The sequence below is a fragment of the Lycorma delicatula genome, chromosome 4 (assembly GCF_047948215.1).
Source record: "Lycorma delicatula isolate Av1 chromosome 4, ASM4794821v1, whole genome shotgun sequence".
Classification (NCBI taxonomy): Eukaryota; Metazoa; Arthropoda; class Insecta; order Hemiptera; family Fulgoridae; genus Lycorma; species Lycorma delicatula.
In genome coordinates this window covers 58,049,830-58,063,107 of record NC_134458.1, presented here as the reverse complement: position 1 = coordinate 58,063,107, position 13,278 = coordinate 58,049,830, and the positions used below count along the sequence as shown (strand labels likewise).

At 26.5% G+C, this 13,278-nt stretch overlaps 1 protein-coding gene across 3 annotated transcripts in view; it reads left to right on the top strand.

Moving 5' to 3' along the window:
* Positions 1-12,274, top strand: part of Smr (nuclear receptor corepressor smrter) — a 336,086-nt gene extending 323,812 nt beyond the window's left edge. For all 3 annotated transcript variants that reach the window (XM_075363021.1, XM_075363020.1, XM_075363022.1), the window contains 2 exons: positions 670-874; positions 3,795-12,274. In XM_075363021.1, the coding sequence (XP_075219136.1) occupies positions 670-874; positions 3,795-4,550 (961 nt within the window). In that variant the 3' untranslated portion in view covers positions 4,551-12,274. The remainder of the gene's footprint in view (positions 1-669; positions 875-3,794) is intronic.
* The last annotated feature ends 1,004 nt before the right edge of the window (positions 12,275-13,278 follow it).

Below are 13,278 nucleotides of genomic sequence, written 5' to 3'. Positions count from 1 at the left end.
TTACAAATATCTCAATTCCTTTTGCCTGCTCAAAATAAGTCTTTCTAGCTCAGAGGAAATTTTGCATACAAAATTTCAAAACATTTTGTAGAGGTTTTTTGTGGGTTAAATCTTATCTTTTAGAATTCTCTGCTATAATGCATCCTGAGGGAGTGAATTAAAAAAATATTTTGTCAAGAGTAATGGAAGCCCATTTCAAAATTAAAAACAAAACTTACGTAATTAGTTTTTATTTATCATTTTTTTTGGCATTCATTTTTTCCGTGAAGAACTTTATGTAGAATACATTTTCATTGAGTAAAAAAAAAAAAAAAAATTGTATTTTTTGAATATTTTTTCAACTAAGTTATCAGTACTGACGTCTTGTTTAAAAGCTGATGATGTAATCAGTCATCAGGATTGTAAGCTGATATAATCAACTGAGATTACATACTGATTATGTGAATTTTAGTGTTTACATAAATTGAGAATTGCATAAAAGGTAAAAGTGGTGTGTTAGTGAAAGGCTGTACTTTTTTCTTTTTAAAATTATCAGGAAATTTTTTTTATCTTCCAAAAAATAACAAATTTTTTGGTAGTATGCATGTTTTTTGTTTTATAATATCTGTGTCTATTTTAATTTTTCTTTTTTTATTATGAAACAAAAATAGAAATTGTTGTGTTTTGCAGTATGCGAGAAAATAGGCCTCCGGGCATGAGAGGTGGCCAAAACCAAGGTCAGAATGAAAGTTCAACATTGACTGCAGCAAGCTTGATAGATGCTATTATAACTCATCAAATCAATCAGAGTGCTGAAGGTGGTGGCGGTGGTGGTGTAAACCCAGCTAATACACCTCAACATCAACCTACAAGACCTGGAGATAGACTATTCCAAGTAAGAATTTAAGAAGTTTATTGCATAAATATCATTCTGTATTAAATTATCATTATTAATCAGTTTTTGAAGCTATGAATCATCAAATTATACAAGTTGTGTAGTTATGATATACAGTTAATTATAATCGATTGTATTTTCTCAGCCTTTATGTGAAATGGTGTGATTTTGTATTAGAAGACAAAATTTATTTTAGGTATTTAATTGTGTATATTTATTGAAACAGCATAGTAATTGAGTAATGTTAACAATATACTCCTGTATTAAAAAATAGTCAGTATGTAATAATTCAGAATGTTTCCTTTCACTTGGTGTACATAGTGTATATTCTATAAAGTTTTAGTTTTAATAGATGTCTTAAGGAGTTACAAACCCTTTGGAGGAGTGAACAAAATGCACCTTCTGAGTTCAGTAGGAATGGAACTGTGATTAATATTTCGTTAATCTTTTTTCAGCTCTTGATGTTGTCCTTTTATTTAAACTGACAATATCATTTTTACAAATCATCAGGTTTTATAAATTCTTTGTTGCTATTGAGGAGTGTTTGTGGTCATATTTGTTAAGAAAAGAATGATAAAGGGCATCAAAAAACCAAAAAAGAATATTGCTTTTAGAATTGAAATTTGTAATTATTTGTTGGTCTACATTAAAAGATTGTTTGATTTTATCTTCTTTCGACTTTCCAATTCACTTTTTAAATTTATTAAAATGTGCTTCTGGAACATTTTTCATTAAAGTATCACACTAAATTTGATAGAAACAACTTGTTAAATGAATAAGTATAACACAGCTTTAATACTAATTTACCTGATACTAAAAGGGTTCCTAACTACCAATTATGGACATTAACATTAATGGCATAATATATAGGTGTATAAAAACTTTGAAAAATGTTTTGCACAACCACATATTCACGTATTTAAAAAGATAAATGTTTTAAATTTTATTTTTTCAAAAGTTAAATCTAAATTTTATTGTGGATATCTAGGATTATTTGTCATTTCAATAACAATATGCTTGCTATAATTGAAAGTGCAGTTAACTTCTATTTGCTGAGCTGACTATCAAAATTTCCTGTTGAAAGCAGTCTCAGTTTTTTTTTATTTATTCATTTTTGTAACTTTTTCAGGTATAGCAATTTACGCAAGAAAAATAACAGATCTCTGTAATTAATATGATAGATAAAGGAGCATTTTAAAAATATATAGGGCTGTATTTGAACTTAAGACTGTTTGAAATTAAGAGATTTGCTTCTGCTTACAATCCTGGTGATGGGGCATTATCTGTTAATATCCTCTTTATACCAGCATCTCTCACTTTGTTAAGAAAACTGATTCAACAGCAGGTATCTATGGGGGAAAGATTTGATAGTAATCTTATTTAAGAAAATAAGTTTTTATTAATGTTCTATTTTTTTTAGAGCAGAGGTATGATTTTTTAGGTAGATTTCCTAAGAAAGCTATCTATTGTAATGGGTACCATGATTTGAGTTCTAGAAAATTTTGACATATCTTCGTGTTTCACATCCCCCAGACCCCAAAACCGCCGTCAGCTCAAAAGTTTATTTATACATATATATTTCACTTTCTTGTACATACAATAACTGCTGTAATTTTGCGCCAATCACTTTCAAATTGTTCCTTAAAAATAAATCTTGGTTGAATTTGTTAATGGCCAAAATCAGACCATGGAGCTGTAAATGGGGGGGGGGGCTTTTTTTGAAAAAAAAACAAAATATTGTTATAACTTTCTTATTAAGTAAAATATTGAATTCGTTTAAAGTTCCTACTATTCTTTGGATAAGAGCCTAAAACTTATGTAAATAAAGTTTTCTGATATCATCAAATATTGGCTGATGGAGTGGAAAAAATGGGGTTTTGAAGAAAAAATCATACCTCCCATAATAGGAACAATATCAAATCAGTTTAAAGTGGTCATTAGTCCTCTAAACATTTCCTAAAACTTTTGTCTGAAACAATTTTTGATATGACCAACCCTTACTGCAAGGGATGACCAAAATGTTGCGGAATTGTAAGAAGATGGGGCTTGTATGCTAAACATGTAAAAATTTTTTTCACATGCCGCCATTGTCATATTGAGTAAATTTGAACTTTTTCTTAACTTTAAGATGGAAATCTTTTTTATCCCCTACTTAGCATTGATGAAATCTACCTCCGCCTTCCAGTGTGCCAAAAGGGATTCTTATGAATAAAAAACAAAATAAAGTTGTCCAATGAATTTCAGTTCATTATACACCCATCTATTGCGGATTATGAATTTGTCTGAAGTCATACTTTTATAAAATAAAAAAAATCAACTAGATTTTAGATTTTAGAAACACTAGAATTTATTAATTGTCTAGAGGACAGTATTCCAAGAAATTTTCATTGAAACAAAACAATTTTATTTGAATTAAATGACTGTTAAACAATAATTATGCTTAAAGATATATTATAACCTGTAAAATAAATTTTGAACAAAAATGGATTTCACTTGGGGATTATGTAGAGCATAAAGGTCTGCATTACCCAGAATTTACTAAATTATGCTTTTGATTTTGAGATTTCTGTAATATGCATTCAAATAAATCAGATCACTTTGTTGCTTTGGACCTTTACACTTTTTGTGCATGTAATTTTAGGCTCTTGCTTAGTGCTTCAATAAATTCTGTGCTTACATTGGCTACCTGATGATACTATTCTGTAGAGTTATAGATATTTAATGAAGGAATAAAAAGTTATTTCCTTTCTTTTTAAGTGATAAGACATTTTGCCTTGTTATAGAAAGTTTAATGTGATGCCACAGTGCATATATTAAATACATTGTATATAATAAATCTTTTTTTATGAAAAATATGAAATTTTTATGTAAAAATATGTATATGTTTATATGTATCATTAAAAAAAAAATTTTTCTGCAGGGTTTTCATAGAGATGGGTCAGAAGCTAATGGAAAAGTGTCTCCATTAAAGCCAGTTGGTTCAGGAACTGGAGTCAGCAGTAGTCCAGATGGTAGTAAACAAGGAGTTGTTACTCTCAATGATACAATTGATTCAGTAATCAGCAAAGACTTCACGGTACGTCATCAGCATTCTTACCAGGGATTTGAACCACAAGCTTGGAAATTGAGGCGTGCATTACAGCAAAAGGAATTGGTCGATCAAGCTCAGGCTCATGCACAAGCAAGAGAAAAAAGTGAAGATAGAAATATTGTTCGAATTGCCGGCCAGCTTTCTCCATCATCTCGCTCACGTTATTATTCAGAACCAGTGTCACTTTCACCGTTAGATTATGTAAAGAATCGTATCGCTGAGGTAATGCGGACTTCTGAAGAGGAAGGTGGTGGAGGAGGGAAAAGTGGTGGGGGTGACAGCCCAGGAGGAGGAGAGATGGTGATTGATGAAGGTGAAGATAGTGGACAAGTGGTTCAGGTATCACAACCACCACAACAACCTCCACCTCCCGCTCCATCTTATATAACAACATCTAATACTTACACGTATCCTTTCTCAGCGCTCAGCTTGAATACAGCTGGTGGTGCTACTCCGGTTAGTGTACCGGCTCCATCGAAACAGTCCACAGCCCCACCATCACAACCTCCTACTTCTGATACTACACCTCCTGAGCCTGCACCCCTTCTGTCAGCTCAGTATGAACCGCTTTCAGATGAGGATTAGTGGTCAATTTGTTTATTAGATTTTACTAAATTTTTGAATGGTTGGAACAGTTGGTTTTCGCTTATGGACACTCACAGGTGAACTGATGGCATTTAAGTGTATATTATGATTTATAATGTGGAACATTATTATTTTTCCTATATGTCCTAATTTTTTCAGAACTGTTTATTTCTTGTGCAATAACTTCTTCTTTTTTTTTTTCAAAAAAGTCGTTAATATTTTAATTTGATGTTTTAAGAACTTTGTTATTTAATACATAACATTTGATATCTCTTTTGTTGCAATTATTATTATTATTTGTAATTATCTTGACTCATGTATTTAGATAACATATAGAGTACATAATGTCAATATGTTGAATTATATACTTCTGTGTAAACTTGTTATTATTACTGTTATTATGTTGTATTATTTTTATTTTATTTGAAATTTTCTTCCCACTTTCCACCATAATTAAAAAACCATTGCTCAAAAACAAATGAGGCCTACACAATTTATTACCGATAATGCTGATAAGATGTTTTATTACTGTTTATATGGTAAAAATAATTTTAAATTTCACTTTTTAGTATAACTGTTGTTTATAATATCATTGCCCATTCTGAGATAAAGTAAAATTTTTTTTTTAGATTCTTTCATTAATAAAAATAAAATATATGTTTATGATTATTTTTAAAAAAGTTGTTTTGTTTTGTATGATAATTAGGAAAAGTGTTTTTGAACTTTCAGCGGTTTATTAAATACTGAAATGACTGCTCAAATGGTATATTAATTTTCCTAATAAGTGACTTTTTCAAAATATATGGTACATTCTTAAACAATTAAATTGTGTTTTTTTTAAACATATTTATATATGGTATATGCATTAATGTATTATTTATGTAATATGTTTTGTGTTGAATTTCTAATTTAAACATTAAATGTATGAGTTGATGTCTTAAAAAAATAGGTGTTATACACAATTTATTATAAAGCTGTGTATTATGATAATGTGATGAATATTATAAAAACAATTGTAATCTGATTCAATTTGTCTTTTATATTCTGTGAAAATAAAATTTCTTTGGTCCTGTATAAATGTTTAGGCAATGCTGATGGTGAAATATCACTAAGAAACTATTCGAATGGCTTTATTTTGTTGGTATAAAATGATTATTGTAGTAGTGAAGGTTTATTTCATCTTGCTGATTTATTTTATTATTTTATTTAGTTTTTTTTATATGTTTGTAACTAGTTATTTTTTGTAGTGTATTTCATATCTTTTATGTATTAGTTTATCTGAAAAATATGTGGATGTAATCATGATATATGTTGTTATGATTAAATGTTTATGATTTTTTTTTTTAGAAAATATTTGAATAGTTTTGATGAAGAGATTACTTTATTTAAGTGTAGTTGTTCATAAATAAAATTCATTATATTTTTCCTTATGATTACATTAAAAAAAAAATATATATATATATATATATAGTGTTTATGTTTTTTTTTATGAAGATACAGTATTACAGATGTTCAGCTACATAAGTTCATTCTGTATTAATCATTCCTGAAATTTCAGAGCACATTTTTGTTGCAATCACTGAAGTTGTGTGAAATTACTCTTTAATTTGAATTTGTAATTCTTTGTAGTCTACATAAGTTTAATTAGTTGATTCTAAAAATTTTATGGTATGTTTACAACTTGCTAGATTTTCCTTAAGATTTCTGGGAAATGTGAACCTTTACAGTACAGCCCCGCTACAATGTGGCCAAACGGGGACATCGGTTATACCTACATTATAGGCTAACTGTATTATTTCAAAGAGGTGAGAAACGATAAAAGTCAGTGCCCATTGGGTTAAAATTTTATTATAGCAGTTAAAATATTTATTATTACTGAAAGATACAGCTCTACAAATAATATTATCAACATAAAAATGTTGAATAATACAATAAATTAACGAGTACTGAATGAACTGTACTTACTATATTTGTGGCTAAATTTCATTTACAAATTGTTTTTCTTCATACATTTTATACGTATGGTACTTAACTAAAACACATTTTATACAATAACACTATGCTTTACTATACTAGAATGCTGTAATAGCACTATATACTATACTGTACTAGAACGTCTACCAGATGTGAGTCATTCATCAAACATTTTTAATAAAATAAAATCGATTTAAATGCAGAATTGCACAGTACTGTATCTCTAATCTAGTTATTATTGTAATTTCTAATAAAATGTATAGTGCGGTATGTTAACGTAATTTAAAAAGGAAGTGCTGGTAAGGAAAAAGGGGAAGTTAAGCAATTTAACTTTATGATATCATTACTTTCTATTTCTGTCATCCTGTTTATATAGTGCAATACCTATACAGTAGTTTGACAGAGCTAAATGTGCTAGTGTAATTATTTTTTACAATTTATTACTAAACTGTACTTATAGGAAGTTGAAAAAGATATGTTTATGTATATTTACAGTATTGAAAACTTCAAAATTTTTATACATAGTGACATTTATACTTTTTCAGGGGACATCTTACCCATGTTGTAACCGAATCCACAGTTTTTTTAACCACGTAATAGTGGGGTCGTTCTGTACTTTGAAGTATGTTTTTAACAATTGCTAATTTCTTGTTACAGATGTGAATTGGGATTTTACTCTTGTATTATAAGATATCGTACAACATTTTCTGTGTGTTCAATTAGTGTAGTGGCCTAATTACCATATTAGTACCATTATAAGGGTTGAACTATTGTGTAAGATTTATAATGTTCTGTCATTGTTCATGTACAAAATATTCAGTAATTTAGCATCGTTTAAAATTGATTTATTATTAAAAATCTTAGTTTTTATTCTTTCTGGTTGAAGATCAACAAATTTTTTTTATTCTGCTTTCAAGAGCTGGCAAGTATATATCAGTACATATCGATTTCATATTTTTTTCTATCCATCATTAGGTAAGGAAGTAAAGTAATTTATTCATTCAGCATTTTTAAATGAATGCTATTGTCATTTTTCATTAGCTGGCCTTATCAAACATTATTATATATTTTATTCATTTGTAATATTATATGATTTTTTACCATCTAAATTTATTTTTAATTTTATATTTGATGAACTTTTATCTAAATCAAGGCAACAAAAATATTTGCTCTGTTATGTTATTATGATTACTACCCCTCTCCATTTTTCACACTTGCATTGAAGATAGGCAACTGTAGTAATATGTGAGAAAACTGTCTTTAAAAAAATTATGTATTTGCCTTATTATTTTTCTGGTGATTTATATTAGATTTGGCAGGATTAGATAACTTTTTTTTGGGGAGGTGATTATAAGGAAAAATATAGAAGCCAGCATTATTTAGCAAAATTTTTATTCTCGTTTAGTAATAGATTTCTGTTAGTTTAATTCCTGATAATTGCAATAATAAAGTTAAAAAATTTTAAGCATTAGGGCATTTTTAAATACAGAAACTTAGTCTTTAATTTATAGTGTTTGAGTTTATTAAAAAAATTCAGTAATTAGTTTTGTTGAATAAGTAAAAAAATAATTTTAGACATGATGAAAACAAGGTAGAAATTATTTTTTTAACCCTTTAATGAATAAAAGCATTATATTTGGTATCTAAAATATAAAGGTTTTGGTTGTTGGCAATAAGTAGTGAATGAAAAAAAGATTAAATGAATTTTCTAACATTATAAATAAGTATTTTTCATACAATAAGTACTTGTCCAGTTTCTGCAGTAAACATTTCTTTCAATTTCTTAGACTGGAAATTGATAAAACAATTAGATTAATAAAAAATAAATAAATATTAAAAAAGTAATTAAAATTATTATTAAACTAGTTTTAAATTAATAATAAATAAATAATTGTATTTCATGAGGATTTGCTTTAAAAAATATTATTTTTTTAAGTGATAATTTCTTATATGAAGCATTTTTAAAAAAATAAATACAATTATAAATTTTTTTGTGTTTGTAAATGGGGAAACCTGGCCTATGGCACTAAATTGTTTTTCATTTAAATTAAAGAAAATCAAACATTTTCATGTAATGTAATAAACATTTTTAACATATCCAATTAACTCCCAAAAATCTGCTATTTTATATTTTTGGATATTACAACTGATTTTATTAAATTATTTGCTTCAGTTATTTAGTAAGTATTCATTTTAATACAAACACTGACCATGAGTAGTATACAAACATGATGAAAACATTTACATTTCGTACGGCATATACGAGAAAGCAGAAATGAAAATGTGTTGTGTTTTGTATAGACAAAATAGTAATGTTACATTGTATCTTCTTTGATCACTATATTTTTTGATAAGTATATTACATAAATAGAACTGAATGTTTGAGAAAGGTCTAACACCTTTTTGCACCTTTCATGGTAATCTTGTACATGCAAAAAATTGAACAGTCAATTTACTTTTATAAATAGGTTATATATTTTATAAATATAATGTGTTGGAATGTTTTATAAATTCGGTTAAGTACAGAATAAATTCCATTTTTAAAGTTTGCAGTTGATTGAAAAAATTAGAATACAGTGTGTTTTATAAATTAGATGATTTTGTTTTAATATATCTATATGAAAAGATGTTTTATTGGAATTTTTTGTTGAGCAGTATTTTTCTTAATGTGCCCTTACTGGAGATTGAATATAAACATTGTAATTTTCATCTCGTTCATAGATTTAAATGTTTATTTAAGTTGTTGCAGTCTTGTTTCTACAAGTTGTATAATCAGGAAATTTCTTGATGTCAAACATTACTTTCGCATTTTATCACTCTTCTATTCTTCAGCTGTGAACAATTTTTCTCTTTCATACATAATATGCCTCAACATTCCAATCTATGTTCTTTTAATTATTTTTAGCATTTCAAGTTTTTTACAGAGTTTTGTAGAACTTCAGTGTTGGTAACTATTGATTGAAGATTTTTAAACAATTCCTGGTTGGACTGCATTTTAAAAGCTTCATTTTTTTTTTTTTGTTAGTTTTCTTAGTTGTTTAATCTTCACCTTCATACAATAGGGTAGAAAATACATAATATAGCAGTATGTATTGCTAGAAATATACTATTCGGTTCATAGAAATATTATAGATGTAGGTTTCTATTGGCATTCTGCTGTAACTGTGCACAGGTTTATTTTAAATCAGAAAATAAATGATAAAAAATACTATCATTAGCAGCAGCATTTGAGATTTTTTTTCTAGGGTAATGTTTTAAACAAGATTTTACTTAAATTTTTATTAACATTTGATGTGGATGTTTGGACTAATGATTGTTATCAACGTTTTTATTTGATAATCACGAAAAAAAAGTGACTTTTTTGTGATACATGCTGATTAGCTTTATGCTATTATATATATACATGCTTTATGCTTACATGCTTTTTTACGATACATAAAAAGTGATTAGCTGATACATGCAGCAGCAATTGTTCGTTGTTTTCATGTTGTAGTTGTGTTTTGAAGTTAAGCGATTAAATTCAACTAAGGAGTTATAAAAGCACCTCAGAAATTATTCATTGTTAAATGTTTAAATCCAAGGAATATTCTTTTTTACTATTTTTTGTGAAATAGTTTTTTTTTAAATCCGTGATAGTTTATATGTCGATAAAATACATTTTGTATTTGTTATAATGTACATGAAAATCACATCGTAGAGGGGACAGAGTTTTTGCGTTAAATAATTAATATTTATGAACGATTGAATTATCTTAAGTGAATTGCAACATTACTAAAAATTATTTTATTTTTAAAAAAATATTTCTTTTAAAATATAAGATAGGATTTTATAAATTTATGTATACAGTTCTAATAACAATTGGGAATCATAAACTTAATTTTCTATTAAATGCAAAAGTTATTACATTTTTTCTCTTAGTTCAAACCTCTATACTGTGTAGTATAACTAGTGCATGTCTTTTTTACACACTCCCTTCCCTCTGTAAATCATAATGTAGATTCAATTTATGAATGCCATACTAGTAGCGTTACAAACCTTGGGAATCTAAATCAGATGTATTGTTATAATTATTATTAATTGTATGTTGTTAAAAACTCCATAGTTTTCTTTCTTGTATACTTCAATTTATATGTATTCAACATGTTAAAAGTAAATCGTCTTGACTGTTGCATTTGTGGTTATCAGACATTACTAATTTTAATCTGCCGATCGCTCTGCTCTATTAAATATCAATTTTGTTTCGGTAGTTAATTACAATTTCAGTATTTGATATTTTGTAGGCCTATGGTTTAGTATCATTAAAAATATAATTACGCATATAACAACAGTAATATGTTTCACCATCAGTGTAATTATGTAACATTAAGTACATGTTAATGATCCTTCATAAATGTGTTTAATCATTTTTCTCTTGAGGATTTAAAACTTTTGAGCAGTTTTTGAAACAAAATATTTTAATAATGTTTGTTATTGTATACTTGTATGAAATCAGCTAACATTTAACTAATTGTTTTATTGAAATTTTATAATTTTACTTTTAATGTATAGAGAAGGATATGTATAATATATTCTAATATTATTTTATGTACTCATATCTTATAATCATTTATTACCTTTTTTTTTATAATAAAATTTTTTGGTTCTTAAAAATTACATCTGTTGTAGAAAAATAATGTGTGAATGTGTCTATAAAATTAGTAAATGAAATTGTAAAGGCTGTAAACTCTTCTGTTATACATTATGAGCGATTGTTATTATTTTTAATTCAAATATTGTTCTTACAATCAGTTTTTTAATTTTATTAAATTAATTATTCTGGGTATTCGGTAAAAGTCGGAAACTACTATATTTTTTGTTAATGAAGAACGAATCCGTAAACAAAGAATCTTATTATTTTTTTCTTTTTATTGATCTGTATTTCTTACCTTGTACAGTATTCTATTTTTTCAAAAGAAGAAAATTAACTTTTTCAATTTCGTTACAATAATTATCTACTTATAATTTTGACTATTATTTATTACTTTATACCTTTACTATTAAAAAAGTGAAGTAGAGTTTATTATTTTTTGCTTTTAAATATTTTACTACCTACTGAATACCCTAATATAAGTTTTATGTTAATATATTGTATTATTATTATTAATGTTGATTAGGATGTATAAGGTGTAGCTTAAAAAAGAAACTTATTCAAAAGTGTGTTATTTTTTTATAGAATATAATTTAATTTAGTTTAAAAAAAAATCTTGTGCTACTGGTCACAGAACAAACAGTTGTGATCTTCATATGTTTGTAATATCATTATTATTTAAATTATTTTCTAAGTTGTCATATGTAAACTAATGTTTGTCTTAAGGATGCTTTACTGACTGTAACTGTAAATAATTTTTAGTATTTAAGATGCAGAATGTGTCAAAAAGTGATTTTCAGTGATATGTGTATAGTTAGATGTTATTATAAAAAACAAAAAACAAAAAAAAAAAACAACTACAAAAAAAACAACATGAAAAGTAAAGCAAGTGTAAATACTTGTAGCAAATAACTTGTACGGTAGATATATTTTGATGATAATATGTACATATATACATATATATATGAACTGAGCCTGTCAAGTACTTTGGACTCGTTATTCCTTCCTCATAACGAATTTAATCCGTGTGTAGTAGACAGTTTTAGAGGATTATTATGAACATTGTAAATAAATTTTCTGTGAAAATGGTTAAACATTTTCTGTTTTAACCGTAATATTAAAAGTACGTAAATAAAAAAAAAATAAAAAAATAAAAAACAGTTATTGAAGTGTTCACTTTCTATACAAGCTGTTTAATGGTTTTGGAAACTAATAAATTTTATTTTATTTGTTTTGCATATATTTGTTATCCGGTGATGAGTGACTGATATAAAAAGTTTGTTGATTATGATTAAAATGATGATAAGTAATGTGTTTTAAGTTAACATTATTTTTTAATATGTCTGATGAATTCAGTAATGAGCTCATCTTAAAAATCTTCATTTATTGTATAGTTTTAATAGTTTAATTTTTATATATACATACGTATAGTATATTATATGTGTGTATGTATATATGTATATATAGTTTTTGCACAACATGTATTAAATGGTGAAACTGTTTTATCGTTATCTAGAAGTTGAAAGTCGGTCTTTTCAAAATTATCCACATCTTAATTTACTAAAAAGAGGTCTAAAGAATGGTTATTCTTAAGCAGTATCAAACCTATCTTCCCATTTTTTCATTTATTTTATATATTAACAAAAATAAATAGTTGACTGTTTATTTCCATTTCCATATCGTGTATATTATTGCTCAATTGATGATTTCATGTTGAATTATTTTCATGTTGTGATTAGATTTTTTTAGGACTTGCAGGCAACTAATAATTTAAAAAAAAATATTTTTAATAGCAGTAACCTGATAAGGACGGTTACTATGTGTAATAAAATGGAAAAGTATTTTAATATTACAGTTTCCGATTATGTTCCATTAAGTGTTTAAAATGTCAAAATAATTTGTATTTTCTAATAATTATTAAACATGTTTTGGGGTTAATTATACAGCTTTAATTTTTAACATCTTCTTTTCCTGTGTTTTATTCCTTAAGTTTTTTTTATTTACCTTATTTGACTGTCCTTTTCCTTCATTATTACTCTTGATACATTTTTTCTAGAATTATAACATAAATTCTGTCTCTTAATGGTAATACAGAATTGAAAACTTGTTATTTTTAGAATATTTAAA